The following is a 20,734-nucleotide window of genomic DNA, read 5'->3' as shown; positions in this document are numbered from 1 at the left end:
GGATAACAGACAGGCAGAACCGACGAGAACAGGACAGGCAAAATCAGGCCAGAATCAGAACAGGTAAACAGGACAGGCAAAATCAGAACAGGCAAAATCAGAACAGGTAAACAGGACAGGCCTCTACAGAAGAGTCGCACTCAGGTCAGGCCGATGCAGAAGAGTCGCACTCAGGTCAGGCCGATGCAGAAGAGTCGCACTCTGGGGGTTCAGGTTCAGAAGAGTCAGAATCAGGGGGATCAGATTCAGAAGAGTCAGACTCAGGGGGGGATCAGATTCAGAAGAGTCAGACTCAGGGGGGGATCAGATTCAGAAGAGTCAGACTCAGGGGGGGATCAGATTCAGAAGAGTCAGACTCAGGGGGTCAGATTCAGAAGAGTCAGACTCAGGGGGGGATCAGATTCAGAACAGACAAGACAGGACAGGAAAGACTGAACAAAATCAGTACAGGGAGACTCAAGGCAGGCATGGGAGTCGAACAGGCAGGCATGGGAGTCGAACAGGCAGGCATGGGAGTCGAACAGGCAGGCATGGGAGTCGAACGGGCAAGCATGGGAGTCGAACAGGCAGGCATGGGAGTCGAACAGGCAGGCTTGGGAGTCGAACAGGCAGGCTTGGGAGTCGAACAGGCAGGCTTGGGAGTCGAACAGGCAGGCTTGGGAGTCGAACAGGCAGGCTTGGGAGTCGGAGTCGGCCCGACGGGCAGCAGAGTCGGAGTTGGCCCGACGGGCAGCGGAGTCGGAGTCGGACTTGCACGCAGGGGAGAGGGAATAGCAGGCAATCGGCACGGGAGTCGGGCAGGCAGGCGTCAATTCTTCCTGGGACCCCATTCGAGGCACAGCAAGGGCCACGACGGGCGGGGCCGTGGTTCGAACGGGCAGGGAAGGCCAACTCAGTAGGCGCCTGCCAAACTGCGCACTCCAGCTCTCCCAAAGTCGCGCTGGGATCGTTCGCTGAGTTCAATTGTTGGCGGGTTCATTCTGTCACGGAATGGCGTGGTGGCGTGGAAGGGGACCGGACCAGAACAGAGGCAGGAGGCATGAAGGGAGAACTCAAATGCGTTGACGATCCATAAGTTTTATTTAATAAAATAAAAGTCGCCCAATACTCCGGGGCAAAACAGAACAATACAGAGTTCCTCCGGCACGAACTCAACGGGACATGGCATAACAGACTAAAACAGGACAAGGCATAACAGACTAAACAGGACAAGGCATAACAGACTAAACAGGACAAGGCATAACAGACCGGGATTGTGAAGAATGAGTATTAATGAACCCGCAACCGCAGAGCCCACCATGCAGCCTTAAATACAGACCCACCATTAGTGGAACTGCTTTCAGCTGTTGCCCAGGGGGCGGGGCAGACTGGTCACCAAGGCGACTGTGACACTCAACTCTAATGAAGAAATCAGTTGTATTTTGTTAAAACAGATGAAAGCTGGAGTTTGGTTAGTGTTATTTTTTTCAGGAATTATTATTACGTTTTTTTAGATGTTTCATGAAATGATATTCATGTTTTCTGCCTACCAATGTGTATTCCACTGGAAGAAGATACAGGATTATAAAATAAAACTCCATTGAAGTTACATAATTACGACTAAATAAAAAATGAGTTATAAATGAAGATAGTACATAATCATATGGGCAGTGACATATTTTAATATTACAACACTTTGAATTGCCCCGCAAAATGCAAAATCATAGTCTGATGAGAAAATAATGGAGGAGTCTTGGTGAAACACTTCAACATTCATCATACCTAATTGAAATCTAATCTCATACAAACTTCTTTATAAATCCTGATTAGTGTGTGTGTTTGTCTGTGTGTGTCTTGTATGTGACTGATAGGCTCCGAACGGCCAAACCGATTTTCATGAAAATGTACACTGTTGTATTAAGGCCTCTGCGAGTTGCTTTAGCTAGGTTTTATGTCAAGGCACCCCCAATAAATAGCAACAAAACCTATAAACACCTGTTTTTTTGTACAAACGGCTCTGGAGCTGCATGGGGCTCTTTTTCAACAAACCACAGCCCCAACAATCTCATCCAAATAGAATCCCTGGCAACACAGAGCCCGGCAATGATGCCTGAATCATGTACAGTGGTACCTCTCCTTACAAATTTCTCTACATACAAAAGTTTCACGTTATGAAGTACCTGAACTGGAAAATATTGCCCCTGGTTACAAAGGCGTTTCAGGATATTAAGTCAAAAATACAGTACAGTACGCGCTGCCATTCACAGCTCCTAGAGTTCTACCTGGTAATTCTGTGCATATGTTTAAATTCAAGGCATGCTTTGTGTGCCCTTCCCACTCTGTAAACACCTGGCAACTCGGTGCATATGCGTGTATTCCGGCATGTTCTTCGTGTCCCCTTAAAGTTAAAAGGTAGATTCACAATTTTATTATTTATTTTATTCTTTTTGTTTACATCATGTGCCTCTCGCCTCATGGTTGTGTGGTAAAATAAATGTCACATGTATTTGTTTCATGTTCTGACGCTCTTATTAAAAAAATAAACATACTTTTGCGGAGCTTAGAATGCATTAGAACATTTACATTCAAAAGGTCAAGTCAAGTCAAGTCATCTTTATTTGTATAGCCCTAAATCACGAAGAGTCTCAAAGGGCTTCACAGATTATTACACTATATTACACAGACTATTTTTCAGCCAACGAGAAGAGTAGGTTATTCATATGCTATGGAGTAGAAGTGAGTTTTAAATTTAGATTTAAACATTTCCACTGAGGTTGCAGATCGGATCTTGGGGGGAAGAGCATTCCACAGCACCGGTGCACGGATGGAGAACGCTCTCGAACCAGCAGAACACTTCTTTGCTCTTGGGATCACCAGAAGACCGGCACTCTCAGATCGTAGGCTTCGGACCGGGACATAGGGGCAAATCAGATCTGAAAGATAAGAGGGAGCAAGTCCATGTATGATTTTGTACAATACTAAGAGAACCTTGAAGTCACATCTATGGCTAACTTGGAGCCAATGCAGGTTAGCCAAAATTGGTGTTATGTGATCGTACTTTTTTGTCCTAGTTAAAAGCCTCGCTGCGGCATTTTGTACCAGCTGAAGAGACTTGATTCTAGACTTCAGGAGACCAGAGAGTAGTGCATTACAGTAATCGAGACGGGAGGTAACAAATGCATGAATTATAATTTCCGCATCAGACTGAGACAGTATTGAACGGATTTTAGCAATGTTACGAAGATGGAAGAAAGCGGTTCTAGTAATTTTCTTTACATGCATTTCAAAGGATAGATCAGCGTCAAATATGACACCTAAATTTTTAACTGAGTCACTCTGTGTGATGTGACATATGTCAATGTTCACAGCAGTTTTTGAGAATAAGTCACGGCATTTAGATGGACCAATGACTAACATTTCGGTCTTTTCAGAGTTAAGACGCAAGAAATTGAGTGACATCCACTCTTTTATCTCAATGAGGCAGGCCTCCAAATTTCCACAGTTTAGTGTAGGAGATTCCTCCAACGGAAGATATAGTTGAGTGTCGTCTGCGTAGCAGTGGAAGCTGATATTGTACTTGCGAATAATATCACCTAATGGAAGCATGTAAATGCTGAAAAGAAGGGGGCCAAGCACTGAACCCTGCGGAACACCGCAGGTAACATTAAAGGGCTCAGATGTCATTTCGCCATATTTAACACAGTGCGTTCTATCTGAGAGGTAGGATCTGAACCACGAGAGGACGGTTCCTGAGAGACCAATCCATTTTTCCAACCGTTCTAGTAGGAAATTGTGGTGCACTGTGTCAAAAGCAGCACTAAGATCTACTTACACATGTTTCATGTTACAAAGCCACTCCCAGAACAAATTAAACTTGTAAGTAATGGTACCACTGCATATGCAAATTTACCTTATTAGTGTGGGTTAGTACGGCCAAATCATAATTATGCTACAGTATTTCATATCCTTTAAACATTCATTTGTCAATATTTCAGCCACCTATCTTACGAGGGTCTTGTGGGTGCTGAGTCTCGTCTCAGCTGACTCTGGGAAGTGGGCAGTGGGCACCCTCATCTGATTGTCAGCTAATCCTTGGCAACCATTCACTCACACATTCATTCCTATGGACAATTTTGACCCACTATTCTGTCATGCATGTTATTGGAACATAGGAGAACAACGGAGTGCCCAGAGCATAGGGAGAACATGCAGTCTGTAGTGCAGATGTGCCTACCAGTCAACCACTGTACCGCTCATTCTTTAAACAAACAACAGTAAATGCTTAACTTGAGTGAAAGTGTTTTAATCATTGTTTTTCCTTCTACGTATGTTTTACAAAATAATTTAAAAAAAAAAACACACTAGAAACGTCAACGTGGTAAGACCCATTAAGTAGGGTGCTTGATATATCGTTTTTTTCCTGTTGAAAGTACATTTTGATGTTTTTGAACTGATTACAAATTTGATTTATAGTTGTTAAATCACATTTAACAGTTTAACGGCTTGTTAGTCCCGTCGCCCCACTCACGTCATCCAAAGAGTATAGCCTGCCAGCAGCCCTAATTCAACCAGTATTTCTTATTGTTGCTAATGCTAAATCCAACAATAGGTTTGATGTGTTTCTTGCATTTGATAGGTTACTCCAAACGCCATTTTTTTAAATTGGCATTGTAAAAGAAAAAATAAAAGGATCATGTCTGCCTCACAGTTCAGAAGTCCGAGGTTAAATTCCAGCTACCGGCCTCTCTGTTTGCATGTTCTACCCATGCTTGTGTGGATTTTCTCTGAAAACTCCGTTGTCCTTCCACATTCTATAAGCGTACATTGGCAGGTTGATTGATGATCGTCCCGAGGTATGGATGTGTTTGTAAATGGTTGTATATCTATATGCGCCCTGTGATTGGCCGGCAATAAGTCCAGGGCATCCCGTGCCTACTGCCCAAATGTCAGCTTAGATGCTACCCTAGTCAGGATAATCAGTTTGGAAAATAATGAAAGACTGTTCAGTATTAATGCTTGCTGACATTGTGAGTCAATAGTGATGCTATTAAGAATTGGATTAAGGTAAGTAGCCACTTAAGCTCCGAGAAACATGTAGTAGGCACCACTGTTCACACTTCCCCAGAGCAACTTGTTTTTCCTTGTGCCATGAGCTTAGGTTTCCCACACTGTCTGGCTAAATGCAGTCCGCATGTGCTCACAGTCGGCACTGACTTAGAAGGCTGGCTGCTAACCTTGGCAGAGTTTTTGCAAAAAGTCTTTCAAGTGGTCTGTAATAAAGTGTTTCCCAAACTTTATTTGGGGCGAATGGCTCCGTGTTTTGAAACAAACAAATTATTATATGAATTCGGCCCATTATGGAGCGTGGCCAATGGAATTACAATAAGCACACTAGTCTGATACTCTAGCAATTCTGCCCTTAATAATCTGTACGTAAGCGCTCCATTTCCTTATGTAATGCACCGTGCAAGCAATGACAATATAATAATAATAAAGTATTTCTGCTTATCAATCCCCTATCTTGTTGGGTTCGTAGTTGGGCCCCCATTGTCCTTCTTGGCAGAGGTTCCCAAAGGATCTAGAAATGCTCTTGACCTTGGTTTTTACCCTTGTGCTTAAAAGCCACCTGCTTTGCCTCCTTCAAAAGCCCTTTCTTGGATTTTGAAGCCTTAGCACGTGGCTACATTGATGCGTTCTTCCAAAACAAAAAAGTCAAAGTCAAACTTTTATATCCTCCTACCAGTGGCAATGTGCAAAGGCCAAAACACAGCAAAGTAAAATAATCAATAATCATGATTTGAGGAAATTGTATGAGTTTTTCATGGAAATGATATCACAATATCATTTTCCTACTTTATCATAAACATTGTTTTTTTTTTTAATCGTACCCTGTAGAAGTATTTTTTTGTTTTTCTAAGCAATAATGTGTTGAACTGCCATTGTGTTGAGATTATTGTTCGTTGACATTTTTTGACACAAGCTGTATTCCCAAAATCATGCAAACAAGATGAGGGGCTATATAATAATTTCTAATTCATTCTGAGCATTTTTTGAGATAAGACTTTACCAATGCCAAAATGTAAATCAGGTTGCCAGTGACAGAGGTGAGTGAACATAAAAATAGAGTTGAAGGATCATCGCCTGTCGGTGAAGACATCTTACAGTTAAGATCCTGGAAGAGCCGTTTTAAGAATCCAAGATCGATAATCCAAGTTTGGAATGTCTGTTTAGCTATCCCTGACATGAAGCTGATAAAAGCGAGCTCTTTCCATCCGCTCATTAACTCACGCTGAAGCTTTTCATTCAGATCGTCAGTTCTTCAGACTAACCACATTCTTAGGTGAGTTGATCCAAAATTTTACAGTGATATTTATCTATGCAACTTGGGTGTTTGTGTTTCCTGAATTTGTATTTTGCGTTCTTACTTTTCAAAACAGATATGGGTAGCTGTAGTACACATTTTATGTAAAGGGAGACTACCTTTTTTTCAACTTCTCTAATGTCATATACTTAGGGAGGTAGATCAGTCTAATACCCAGAATATCATCGACATTCCTTATGGTATTAATATGCAGTTGATCAACAGAAAATTATCAAATTTATTGTTACCGTTTATGACTCAAATCAAACACTTTTAAACTTGCTTGGTTTTTCGATTTCAACATTTATATTTTGCATTTAAATGGGATTTTAAAATGTTTCTTAAAGTTGTTAAATTCCAATTCAGTGTGTATGTATTTGACGAACAGTGGCAAAAAATAAAAACCTCATTTAATCAATCAACCAGTCAATTTGGGGGTGTTGTTACCATAAAATGAAGCCATTGTCAGCAACTAGAGCAGATCAGCAACAAAGACACAATTAGTTCAGAGAAAACTAAATTCTGATTGCATGGCATTATTTAAGATAATTATTCAGTTGGTGCAGAACACCAGAACATTTCCACCCATTCTTAAGGTAATGTGTTGACTGCATAACACAAGATATTATTCCCAACACATTTTGGTATTATGAAAGCCTGGGTTAAGAAAGAAAGAAGCTTTATCTAAAGAGGTATTGTGCAGTCAGTGTATTCAAAATTACTTCTCTACTTATTTTTTTTTTAACAGTCTTAAATATTTTATGATGTTGATTGAAATACATATTGACATTTAAAAAAAGTACTTTATTCTTTTCAAGAAGTGTGTCGGTTATTTTTCCACCTCTGCAAATCATCATTGCTTATTTCCGTGTTATAACCTTTTTATCTAAAGGCGTCATCATGAGCAGTGATGCTGAGATGGCCCAGTATGGGCCGGCCTCCGTCTTTTTACGCAAACCTGAGAAGGAGCGCATTGAGGCACAGAACCGGCCATTTGATGCCAGGACAGCGTGCTTTGTGCCTGATGCAAAGGAGCTGTATATCCGAGGTGTTATCCAGAAGAAGGAAGGTGGCTCAGCTACCGTGAAGACAGAGGCCAATGAGGTGAGAAGAAAGATCAAGTGTACAAAGTCCATTTCTGAATGATTCGAGTACAACAAATTCATAACTAATACAAAAGCTCGTTGAGATGTTCGAGAAATTTGCCGTTAAATTCCTTGCAAAGGACTGAATCAATAGATTGAAATCTCGCCCTCAAATCTGGAGAAACCAAGAACCCTTTTTTTCTTTTAAAACATTTGTGCCCTGTGGGTTCTCCTGGGTTAAGACATACATTCAAAACTCTGTGTGCTTCATTTTTTCCCCGAGACTGTAACAGTCAAAGAAGAAGATTGTCACCCCATGAATCCTCCAAAATACGACAAGATCGAGGACATGGCCATGATGACGCACCTTAACGAGCCATCTGTTCTGTTTAACCTCAAAGATCGTTACGCAGCATGGATGATTTATGTGAGTTTAGAGATTGGCTCGAGGCTTTCATAGGTTTTACAGCCTTTTCCTTCTCAGACGTATTCAGGGCTCTTCTGTGTGACGGTGAATCCGTACAAGTGGCTGCCGGTGTATGACCCAAAAGTTGTCTCAGCCTACAGGGGGAAAAAGCGCATGGAGGCTCCTCCTCACATCTTTTCTGTGTCTGATAATGCTTATCAGAACATGCTCACAGGTAAATTTTTACAATCTGTATTGGACAAGTTTCTATGGCACTAGGGTTTTTATTCTGACTGAAACTGTCTTGTGTCGCGTTAGATCGCGAAAACCAGTCTGTCCTGATCACGTGAGTCACTTACGTGAATTGCATTCTGAGCCAGTGGACATCTGGAGCTCTGTCTGTTCATAAATGTGTATTTTTTTTTCATAGTGGAGAATCTGGTGCAGGCAAGACTGTCAACACCAAGCGTGTCATCCAGTACTTTGCGACAATCGCAGTGTCTGGGGGCAGTGATAAGAAGGAACAAACATCTGGTAAAATACAGGTAATAAGCCTGTACTCACAATCGTTGGGGAGAAACATTGAAAACCTGATGCTTGTGTTTTTAAGGGAACTCTAGAGGATCAAATCATCTCAGCGAACCCTTTGTTGGAAGCATTTGGGAACGCCAAGACTGTGAGAAATGACAACTCCTCGCGGTTTGTAAGTGTTTTACAAAACTAAAAACATCTCTTAAAAACTAAAACAGTCTCAAAACACTGTATCCCAGAGCAATTTCACATATGTATAGTCAGAATGTTCAGAACAATAATGGTCTTCTTCAATGTATGTTGTGCATTGATGCTTAATAGGGACACTTTGTGTAATCTACAGTACAAGTATATTGCAGGTCTATTTTCTTTATTTTTGTGAAAAGATTCTTAATGTTTCTAGGGTAAGTTCATCAGAATCCATTTTGGAACAACAGGGAAACTGTCTTCAGCAGATATTGAAACATGTAAGTTCATCTTTTATAACCAGAATGTCCAACCTGTGTGAAATTGTTAAGTTTCACATGTTGATATTTGGTCCAGATTTGCTGGAGAAGTCCAGAGTGACGTTCCAGTTGTCGCAAGAGAGAAGTTACCACATATTTTACCAGATAATGACAGGACACATACCAGAGCTAATTGGTAAATGATGGTGATAAATAATGAGTATGGTGATGGTGATGAAATATGATAATCTTTTTTTTCCTCATTGCAGAAATGTTGCTCATAAGTACAAACCCATATGACTTCCCTATGATAAGTCAGGGGCAAATCACTGTCGCCAGCATTGATGACAAAGAAGAGCTAGTGGCCACAGATGTGAGTTAGTCCTTTATTCAGTTTTGTACACATCTTTCATCATCTGTGTTTTTTCTTTAATATGATAGACTGCCACTGACATCCTCGGCTTTAGCAATGAAGAGAAAATGTCCATCTACAAATTAACTGGAGCTGTGTTGCATTATGGAAACATGAAGTTCAAACAGAAGCAGCGAGAGGAACAGGCAGAGCCGGAGGGCACAGAGGGTGAGGCTCCATGGTCTTTGCATTACAGTCCAACAACAGACAGATAAACATGTCGTTTCTGATTTTATTGGGTCGTTTAGTTGCTGACAAAGTGGCCTTCCTCATGGGGCTAAATTCTGCTGACCTGTTAAAAGGCCTCTGCTACCCTCGCGTCAAAGTGGGGAATGAGTATGTTACAAAGGGCCAGACCGTACCCCAGGTATTATTTCAACAACCAATGTGTAATCCCTTATGAGCTAACTAATGACCCACTTACCGGTAATTGTTGGGACAACCTTATTTGGACGCGGTAACCTGTTTTACCATAGAAAAAACTGCCTCCCTTTTGTTCACATCTTTATTTTTATAACAGGTTTCGTTGAGAAAAAAATCTAAATATTGCATCTGTTTGAAGCTATTTAAGAACTTCCTACCCTAGGTTACCAATTCAGTTGGTGCCCTGGCCAAATCCGTCTATGAGAAAATGTTCTTGTGGATGGTGATACGGATAAATGAGATGCTGGACACCAAACAGCCACGACAGTTCTTCATTGGAGTGTTGGACATTGCAGGATTTGAAATCTTTGATGTGAGTTAGGCTGCTTAACTAATTTTGGCATTAGTGTTGTGACTTCATTGCACAAGCGAACCTCTTTGTGTAGTACAACAGCATGGAGCAACTGTGCATCAACTTCACAAATGAGAAGTTGCAGCAGTTTTTCAACCACCACATGTTTGTGCTTGAGCAAGAAGAATACAAGAAAGAAGGCATCGACTGGGAATTCATCGATTTTGGCATGGATTTGGCAGCATGCATAGAACTTATTGAAAAGGTGAGATACTTACTGCAAGTGGACTAAAAAGATCTTTCAACCAATATTCAAACTTTTTTTCCAATCACCAGCCAATGGGAATTTTCTCTATCCTTGAGGAAGAATGTATGTTCCCAAAGGCATCAGACACCTCCTTCAAAAACAAACTGTATGACCAACATCTTGGTAAAAACAATGCTTTCCAAAAGCCAAAAGTGGTCAAAGGCAAGCCAGAGGCTCATTTTTCCCTGGTGCACTATGCTGGAACGGTGGATTACAACATTGCTGGCTGGCTGGAGAAAAATAAGGATCCTTTGAATGAGTCCGTGGTGCAGCTTTATCAGAAGTCCTCTTTAAAATTACTGTCTTTCCTTTATGCTTCATTTTCCGGGGCTGAAGGAGGTAGAAAACCTGTCTTGTTACTTTTACAATAGAAAAAAACTTCTTAAAACTGATTTAGAAATCTTAATTTTGGTCCCGCAGAATCTGGTGGGGACAAAGGTGGGAAAAAGGGAGGAAAGAAGAAAGGTGGCTCCTTCCAGACTGTTTCAGCGGTTTTCAGGGTATCAATAATTTATTTTATCAAACATTTTAGAATATACATAACATGAATAACCGCCATCTAAAAGAATGTCTATCCTATGTTTTCAGGAAAATCTTGGAAAGCTGATGACAAACTTGAGAAGCACCCACCCTCACTTTGTACGCTGTCTAATTCCAAATGAGGTCAAAACACCAGGTACTATTGAGACGCACACAAAGATTTTAGTAAAGTTACAATAGATTTATGCAGCCATTAATTTAACAATCTCGCCTGCAGGTATCATGGACAATCAACTGGTCATACACCAGCTGCGATGTAATGGTGTGCTGGAAGGTATCCGCATCTGCAGAAAGGGATTCCCCAGCAGGATTATTTATGCTGATTTTAAGCAGAGGTTATTAATACAAAAAACAAATGTAATGTTAAACGAAAGCAGTTTGTAACGTTCTCCATCCAAAATGAGCAGATACCGAATCTTGAATGCCAGTGCTATTCCAGAGGGACAGTTCATTGATGGCAAGAAAGCTTCTGAGAAGCTTTTAGGATCCATTGATGTTGATCATACTCAATATCGCTTTGGTACCACTAAGGTGAGCGTTCTTGCATAGTGGCCTCGTGTTTTCTGACCAAGATCTGTCTTAAACAGTACTTTTTGCAGGTCTTTTTCAAAGCCGGCCTATTGGGAAATCTGGAAGAGCTGAGAGATGAAAAACTAGCTTCTCTTGTGACTCAGACACAAGCTGTTTGTCGAGGTTATCTCATGAGGAAGGAATATTCTAACTTGATTGCCCAAAAGTAAGATAATAATTTATTTTTTGCTATGCAAACAAAACATTGCACGGTCCCAACAGTATAATAATGTGTTTTACAAATATTTGACAGAGATTGTGTGTGGATTCTACAATACAACCTGCGCTCCTTCATGAATGTTAAACACTGGCCATGGATGAAGCTCTTCTTTAAGATAAAGCCTCTGCTAAAGAGTGCAGAGACAGAAAAGGAGATGGCTACCATGAAAGAAGACTTCATCAAATGCAAGGAGGACCTGGCCAAGTCAGAGTCCAAGAGGAAGGAGCTAGAGGAGAAGATGGTTTCGCTGTTGCAGGAGAAGAATAACCTTCAACTTCAAGTGCAAGCTGTGAGTTTCTATTTATCCTAAAGAGTTTGTGACCATTTAGAGTACTTACTTATTTTTCAGGACTCAGAGAACCTCTGTGATGCAGAGGAACGATGTGAGGGTTTGATTAAAAGCAAAATCCAGCTGGAGGCCAAACTAAAAGAGGTCACAGAGCGGTTGGAGGATGAGGAGGAAATCAATGGCGAATTAACCGCCAAGAAAAGAAAGCTTGAGGATGAATGCTCTGAGCTTAAGAAGGACATTGACGACCTTGAAATCACTTTGGCTAAAGTGGAGAAAGAGAAACATGCCACAGAAAACAAGGTTTAGGCTTTGCATATCCTGATGTATAACGATGTATATTCAAAATTATGCACCCGGAAAAAAAAACACTAAAGGTGATCACATTTGCAGGTTAAAAATTTGTTAGAGGAGCTGGCGGGCCAGGAAGAGAGCATCAGCAAGTTAAGCAAAGAGAAGAAGGCCCTTCAAGAAGCCCATCAGCAGACCATGGACGACCTTCAAGCCGAGGAAGACAAAGTCAACTCGCTGACGAAGGCAAAGTCAAAGCTGGAGCAACAAGTTGATGATGTGAGTTGTAGTTAAAGAGTAATTTTGGATGTTCCAGGAAAATAGTTCTGATCCGACCGACTGCTCTCCAGCTTGAAGGTTCACTTGAGCAAGAAAAGAAGAGTCGCATGGAGCTGGAAAGGATAAAGCGGAAAATGGAAAGTGACATTAAACTAACACAAGAGTCTTTGATGGATGCGGAAAATGACAAGCAGCAGTCAGAGGAGAGGATGAAGAAGTAAGTGAATTTCTAATGGGGGAAAGGGAGAAGTTGGACCTGTTTCCTATAATTATTTGCTCATCACCATAGAAAAGAATTTGAAAACAACCAGTTGCTTGGCAAGATTTCAGACGAGCAAACAATCAACAACCAGCTTCAAAAAAAGCTCAAGGAACTCCATGTAAAGATGTTTTTTGTTACGCACAAAAATTGGTAACACTGACTCATACTTGTTGATCAATCCCTTCCTGTTTCAAGGCTCGTATTGAAGAACTAGAGGAAGAGGTGGAAGCTGAGCGATCGATGAGGGCCAAAGTGGAGAAACAGCGGTCTGACCTGTCCAGGGAGATTGAGGAGATAAGTGAGAGACTGGAGGAAGCCGGAGGGGCCACTGCCTCTCAGATTGAAATGAATAAGAAGCGTGAGACAGAGTTCTTGAAATTAAGACGCGATCTGGAGGAAGCCACACTGCATCATGAGGCCACGTCTGCCGCGTTACGTAAGAAGCACGCAGACAGCATGGCTGAGCTTGGAGAACAGATCGACAATCTTCAGAGAATCAAGCAGAAGCTTGAGAAGGAGAAAAGCGAGCTGAAGATGGAGGTTGACGATTTGGCCACCAACATGGAATCTGTGGCTAAAACAAAGGTAAGAGATGGGTAATATTTAAAAAACCTGGGCTTGTGTTTTATCCTGATGTGTTGATAATTGCACTTGACTAGGTCAACCTGGAAAAGACTTGCCGCTCTCTGGAGGACCAACTAGTCGAGTTTAAGGCCAAAAATGATGAATGCAGTCGCAGTCTCACAGATCTTACAAATCAGCGGGCCCGTTTTCAAAATGAAAATGGTACATGAACTTCACACTGTGACCAGATGGAGTGAATTCTGTCCAACTTCGTCAAAATCTTTTTTACTTTTTCAGCTGAGTTATCCCGACATCTGGAAGAGCGAGAGAGTGTTATATCCCAGCTGACCAGAGGAAAGCAGGGATTCACTTCACAAATTGATGATCTCAAAAGACTCATAGAGGAAGAAACAAAGGTAATCAAACATTACAACCCACTGAAACCCCCCCAGTGTTGTCATCTAATATTAAATAATAAAAATGCAAGAAACTCCAATACCTTTAATCTAAAATGTCACTTCATACTTGGAAAAAAACATCTCCAAAACCTTGGTGTTTAATGTTACAGAATAAAAACTTGAGGCTAAAATAGCAGTTTACACTTAATATGATTGTATTTATATGATAAATAAATACTAAGGTTTGAATTAATAAACAACAGAGAAGACGGATCCCTTCTGAAGATGATTATTCACACACGTGCCCACAAAACAAAATGTGCTAAAACGGTTCTCTTGTTGGCTCTGCCTTAATCAAATGACTGAAAAAAAGTTTCACCTCCTTAGGCTAAGAATGCCCTGGCACACGGCCTCCAATCATCTCGTCATGACTGCGACCTCCTCCGCGAACAATACGAGGAAGAACAGGAGGCCAAGGCAGAGTTGCAGCGTGCTCTGTCAAAAGCCAACACTGATGTTGCCCTTTGGAGGAACAAATATGAGACGGATGCCATCCAACGCACCGAAGAGCTGGAGGAGGCCAAGTAAGCTCAAGTTCCCTTCTAAAGTAATTCGGCTAACTCTGCATCTGGATTATTGTCTTCCACAGGAAAAAACTGGCACAGCGTCTTCAAGAAGCAGAGGAGCAAATTGAGGCTGTGAACTCCAAGTGTGCCTCACTGGAGAAAACCAAACAGCGACTTCATAATGAAATGGAGGATCTCATGGTAGATGTGGAAAGATCCAACAGTGTGGCAGCCACACTGGACAAGAAGCAGAGAAACTTTGACAAGGTATGTATGGTGAATTCTAAGCTGGAAGTCAACATATATACTTTTTTGTTATAAAGAAAAATAAGTATCATGTTTTGTCCAGATTCTTGCTGAGTGGAAACAGAAATATGAAGAGTCTCAGGCTGAGCTAGAAGGTGCCCAGAAAGAGTCCCGCTCATTGGGCACAGAGCTCTTCAAACTGAAGAACTCATTCGAGGAGGCTCTTGATCACCTGGAGACAATGAAGAGGGAGAACAAGAACCTTCATCGTAAGCCTAAGATATAAGATGCGACTTTTGAAATCAATTATTAAACGTTTCTATTGTCAAATGTAGAGGAGATCACAGACCTGACAGAACAGCTAGGAGAAAGTGGGAAAACTATCCATGAAATGGAAAAATTCAAGAAGAATGTTGAAACCGAAAAGTATGACATGCAAACTGCACTAGAAGAAGCTGAGGTAGGCTTTTTACATTTTGTCATGAAATATTAAAAACTACTATTTTGAAGATGTTTACTTACTCAGGCCTCCTTGGAACAAGAGGAATCCAAGATACTCTGCATCCAAATGGAGCTCAACCAAGTGAAAGCTGACGTGGACAGAAGAGTAGCGGAAAAAGATGAGGAGATTGACCAGCTAAGAAAAAACCACCAACGAGTACTAGAATCAATGCAGGCCACTCTGGATGCTGAGATCCGCAGCAGGAACGATGCCTTGAGAGTGAAGAAGAAAATGGATGGCGACCTGAACGACATGGAGATCCAATTGGGCCATTCTAATAGGCAGGCTTCTGAAGTTCTGAAACAGCTGAGGAACGTGCAAGCACAACTGAAGGTTTGATATGTCAGTGTTTTTTTCTGCCCCAAACGAGACAGAAGTAAAACTCCTATGTGTTGTCAGGAGGCTCAAATCCATCTGGATGACTCCCTTCGAAGTCAGGATGACATGAAGGAGCAGGTAGCCATGATGGAACGTCGAACCAGCTTAATGCAGGCTGAGATCGAAGAGCTTCGAGCTGTTGTCGATCAGACAGAGCGAAGTCGCAAATTAGCAGAACAGGAACTGATTGATGCAAGCGAGCGAGCGGGACTTCTTCATTCTCAGGTGTTGTTCATCAGAAGTCTTAAACCATTTATAAATAGTATTTTTTAATAACTTTACTTTAATTTTCTGCTGTGGCTTTAACAGAACACTAGTCTCCTGAACACCAAGAAGAAGCTGGAGACGGATATTTCCCAGCTTCATGGTGAGATAGAGGAAGCAAGTCAGGAGGCCAGGAATGCAGAGGAAAAGGCCAAGAAAGCCATAACTGATGTAAGCTTGTTGATTATTTATCCAATAGAGATATTGATTCCATTTTAAAGGGTTGTTAATGAAGTCCCCAGACTAAAACCAAACCTATAGATACTGCTTTTCAATTTCAGTGCCACATTGCTTCTTCTGAGACACGTGAGAGATGGTAACAATGAACACCAACATTAGTGATATCAAAGGCCAACTACACCAAAATTATGATTTCAGAAGTAAAATACAAACTAAACTACCAAAAACCTACTCGTTAACCACTGGTCCTCTAAGCCTGTACTTGGAAGTATATTTTTTTAATGGTTCATATAAAGTTTCCAACATATTTCTATTGTGGCAAAATTGGTATTGTAAATAAAATGTCAAATCTATTGCTTTAGTTTACTATTGTAACCTTATCAAATATTTGCAAATTAGCAACACGTATTTAAAAATAGTGCTACTGGCAATCAGAATTCTTTTCTCCCATTTGTATCATTAGAAATGTTGACCAGTTCAATATTTTTAATTTTTGTTTCCTGCTCAGTTTTGCAGTTGGGCTTTATGCTGTAACCCACACAACTATTTCTGTGGTATTTGCCCTAGGCTGCCATGATGGCTGAGGAGTTGAGGAAAGAGCAAGACACTAGTGCCCACCTGGAGAGGATGAAGAAGAACCTTGAGATTTCCGTAAAAGACCTACAGCATCGTCTAGATGAGGCCGAAAACCTAGCCATGAAGGGCGGAAAGAAACAGATGCAGAAATTGGAAGCCAGGGTACTATCATGTGTTTATTACATAAACCCGGCAGTTTCTTGTCCTGAAAAGCAATTTTAGCTTAGCTTATTGTTGTATTTACTAAAATATCTTTGATCAGGTTCGTGAGTTGGAAACTGAACTGGAAGCTGAACAAAAGCGTGCGGGTGAGTCTATCAAGGGTGTACGCAAATACGAAAGGAAGGTGAAAGAGCTAAGCTACCAGGTATACAAGTCTTAAAAACTCAATTCTGTACATAGAAAGTCTGCTGAAAAGTGTGACTTTTTTAGGCTGATGAAGACAAGAAAACTAACATTCGGCTGCAGGATCTGGTTGACAAGCTGCAGATTAAAATGAAGGCTTACAAACGTCATGCTGAAGAAGCTGTGAGTCCAAAAGATTAATAATGGCATCTCATTTTTTTATATAAGCTAAGATACTACATTACCGATACATATACAATGCTATCTTGCATTTTCCCACAGGAGGAGCAGGCCAACATGCACATGGCCAGGTTCAGGAAGTCGCAGCACGATTTGGAAGAAGCCGAAGAGCGAGCTGACGTGGCAGAATCGCTTGCCAATAAGATGCGAGCCAAGACCCGTGACATTGGGCCAAAGGTAGCAGTCATGTTTGACATCCAAAATCTTTCAATTTTTATGAATAACATTTTTGACTGTATTGAGACCTTTGGTGGGGGCTTGCCCGAATTAATCTACTGCTCAATACCATGTTCCAAAGTTAGAAAACCAATCATACTATAAAAACGTAAACGTTAAACGTGTTGCAAAGGACATTTTTTAAGGTAGTTGGAATTTTTCGGGGAATTAACACGTTGCCTCAACAAAAATTTTATAAATCATCTATTATCCAATTACTGAACTAAATGGTATTCTTCAAAAATCACGTTATTGATGACAACTGGGGGCAGCACGGCGGCGCAGTGGTTAGCGCTTGTGCAGCACAGTTCATGTCATGGGAACCTGTCGTGGGTTCAAATCCAGCTCCAGACTTACTGTGCGGAGTTTGTATGTTCTCCCCGTGCTTGCGTGGGTTTCCTCCGGGCACTCCGATTTCCTCCCACATTCCAAAAACATGCATTTCAGGTGGATTGGCCGGTCTAAATTGTCCCTAGGTGTGAATGAGCGAGCGAGTGAGTTGTCTGTCCCCGTGTGCTCTGCGATTGGCTGGCAACCAGTTCAGGGTGTCCCCTGCCCACTGCCTGGAGATGGCTGGGATGGGCTCCAGCCCCCCCGCGACCCTAATGAGGATAAGCGGTACGGCTAATAAGATGAGATGACAACTGGTCCCAACTGCTGCGGGAGTGGTCTGTACACATGGATAGGTAACCTGCTAGAAAAACTCCAATCAGATAGCTGAAAATCTAAATCCATATACTGTATACATATGGGATGCAATGCGGCTAACAAAAGTTGGCATTTAGAAACACAAAAATAAATTAAGAAAAAAACATCGCAATGGTCAGTAAATTTTATTGCAAGTAGATATGGAATCACTCAATTCTGAGGAAATAAATATGGAATCATAAAAAAAACAGACAAAGAAATAACAATCAAAACATATCACTAGTATTTAGTTGCACCACCTTTGGCTTTTATGGCAGCTTGCTGTCTCTGAGGCATGGACTTAATGAGAGACAAACAGTATTCTTCATTAATCTGGCCCAACTCTCTTTGACTGGAGTTGCCAAATCATCTTTGCAGATCGGAGCCTTGCTGTGGACATTTTATTTTCCTATTCCATCACAGGTTTTCAATTGGGTTGAGATTGGGGTTATTTGCAGGCCATGGCATTGACTGGATGTATCCTTTTCAAAGGAACACTTTCACAGTTTTTGCTCTGAGGCATGATGCATTGTCATCTTGGAAAATGAGTTACTCGTCCCCAAAGATTTTTTTTCAATTGAAGGTATAAGAAATCTGTCAATGTAAACTTGTGCATTTATTGCAGATTTGACCACAGCCATATCCCCAGTATCTTTGCCAGACATGCGCTCTCATATGATTAAGGACTGTGGGAATTTTGATGTTTTATTTAGGCAGTCCTCTTTGTAAATCTCCCTGGAACGCCGAGGTTTGGAGTTGTTCCTTGCCCGCATGTTGGTCTAAGATCAGGTAATTGTGTAATTGTAATCCTGTGCAGTCCTTTGAGACATTTTTGTGAAAAAGGGCTGTATAAATAAATGTGAGTTGACTTGACTTGGAACGGCACCAGACAAATGTTCCAGCATCATCACCTTGTCCAATGCAGATTCGTGACTCATCACTGAAGATAATCTTCATCCAGTCTTCAACAGTCCATGATTGGCTTTCCTTAGCCCAATGCAGGCTTGTTCTCTTCTGTTTAAGCGTCAACGAGTTTCCTTTAAGCTTTCCTATATAAAAATCACATTTTCTTTAGATGATTTTTCACAGTTCTGTTACATTCATTGACTCCAACTTCCTCCCATTTCCTCTTTATTTGTCTTGTTATGCATTTTTATATTTATAAGACACATGGCCTTTAGTTGTTGGTCTTGATGCCTACATGTCTTCCTTGGCACTGATTCCATATTTTTTGTCCTCAGAATTGAGTGTTTCCGTTTTTTCCCTGCGCTTGGTCTATTAAAGTAGCATTTAATGACGATTGCAGTTTTTTTTAAATTACTTTTAGTGTTTCTGAATATGTTGCACTTTGGAATGACCTTACGTTTCATGTCTCTCATCTGAGTTCTATCGACAGAATAAAATGTCTGAGTGAGGGCTTTCCAAAGGCTGGTGATTTAGTTTCATAGGACCCTAACCGGAGTTTAAATTTCGATTGTAGGTTACTGATTCAGAGAGTGGTCAAAACAGCCGAAAATGACTACCTACAACAATCCAATTGACTGGCATTTTTTGCTTTGTGTTTTTTCAGCCACCTGAAGGACAAGGAGAGTAGCTGAATGTGGACCCGCTTGCCCACTATGGTCATCGGCAAATTATCACTTAAATGCATGGTTTGCAAATAAATAGAGAATTTGCAAAAAATTGTGATTTAAAATTTTCCTCAGTTTCCATAAAACAACTAATGCCTCGACCTTCATACAAGCATTTTTTTCTGCTGCTAAATTGCAAGTGTTAAGCATGCCCACCACTAGGAAACATATACATATAGTGATACGCCTACTGCAGAATTGAATCTGTTTTGAAACAAAGCTTTGTAACCCGCAACATTTGTAAGTAGGGACGCCTTTTGAATGTAAAATGCCCTTTTTTAAATTAAATCATAAAAGAGCATTAAAACATGAAACAAATACATGTTAAAATTAGGTTCCTGCACAATAAACCCAAAACGAGAGAAAGAACAAAGGAAATAATAAAATTATTAATTTACCTTTTAACTGGCCTCTTTGTTTACTGGTCATCAGCAGTGTATTTTGCCTTTTTTGATAGCTATTTGTAGCGGTACCATTCAGTAGACTGTTTACAGAGTGGGAAACAGACACGAGGAGCATGCTGGGATTCACGCATACGCATCAGTTGCCAGGTAGAACTGTTTCCCATTAAGGTACTTTGTAACCTGAAACTTTTGTGTGTAGCGACATTTGTAAGTAGAGATGGCACTGTACTTAGAATGTCTTTGAAAAAGCCAGGATGAGCTAACACAAAAACATAATGCTATTTTTAAAACAATAAAACTGCAGACGACTGGACTTGTCACTCGACATTGCATAATTTTGCAAATCAATGAGGTTAGTCATTATGTTAAATCCATCCAAACAGTTTATGGAAATTGCTTAATGATGCTAACATGGGCTACAAGGCTTCATTATCATTAAAGCTCAATACAGTATTTAATGACATAAGTGGTTGGGTTTTGGTTTCACTATTATTAATCTGTAACTGTTCCTTGCTGTAATTTTTTTTGCATTCTCAGTCAGAAAATAAACATTGTGGAACATTTTCCCATTGTCAGTCTATTGTGACATACTGTATGTTGAATTTATAACAAAATATATGTACTTCCTTTTTCAATAGCCTAACCAGTGTTACAGAAAAGCATTTGAAAATTTGGTCAAAAATTTAATATGAATGGTTTTTAGATTAGCTCAGGAGGTTGAGTGCTCGTCTTGGGATCAAGAGATCGCAGGTTCGATTCCCGGCTCCTCCGTGTTATATGTCAAAGTGTCTTGGGCAAGACAAAGAATCTCTAATGCCCCCAATAAGTAGGTCGGCGCCTTGCA

The 20,734-nt window shown here is 40.9% G+C and overlaps 1 protein-coding gene across 1 annotated transcript; it reads left to right on the top strand.

Annotated features, from left to right (window-relative positions):
- The first annotated feature begins 7,240 nt into the window (after nt 1-7,240).
- Nucleotides 7,241-20,351, top strand: LOC148374760 (myosin heavy chain, skeletal muscle, adult-like). The gene is made up of 39 exons (XM_088340624.1): nt 7,241-7,444; nt 7,709-7,852; nt 7,910-8,066; nt 8,150-8,177; nt 8,262-8,376; nt 8,442-8,534; nt 8,766-8,829; nt 8,906-9,004; nt 9,078-9,181; nt 9,250-9,388; nt 9,469-9,587; nt 9,807-9,956; nt 10,030-10,200; nt 10,272-10,581; nt 10,663-10,742; nt 10,831-10,918; nt 11,000-11,117; nt 11,190-11,313; nt 11,382-11,518; nt 11,606-11,861; nt 11,922-12,164; nt 12,255-12,431; nt 12,503-12,648; nt 12,721-12,811; nt 12,889-13,278; nt 13,353-13,479; nt 13,555-13,673; nt 14,043-14,239; nt 14,305-14,488; nt 14,571-14,736; nt 14,803-14,927; nt 14,994-15,302; nt 15,369-15,572; nt 15,657-15,782; nt 16,359-16,529; nt 16,630-16,734; nt 16,800-16,895; nt 16,995-17,129; nt 19,426-20,351. Exons 1-39 carry the CDS (start codon nt 7,241-7,243, stop codon nt 19,447-19,449), a joined length of 5,835 nt encoding a protein of 1,944 aa, XP_088196750.1. The 3' UTR covers nt 19,450-20,351.
- Nucleotides 20,352-20,734: the final 383 nt, after the last annotated feature.

Source organism: Urocampus carinirostris, chromosome 1 (assembly GCF_059441175.1).
Source record: "Urocampus carinirostris isolate Australia breed hairy pipefish chromosome 1, RoL_Ucar_1.0, whole genome shotgun sequence".
In the NCBI taxonomy this organism is placed as follows: Eukaryota; Metazoa; Chordata; class Actinopteri; order Syngnathiformes; family Syngnathidae; genus Urocampus; species Urocampus carinirostris.
This window is presented reverse-complemented; position numbering and strand designations above follow the sequence as displayed.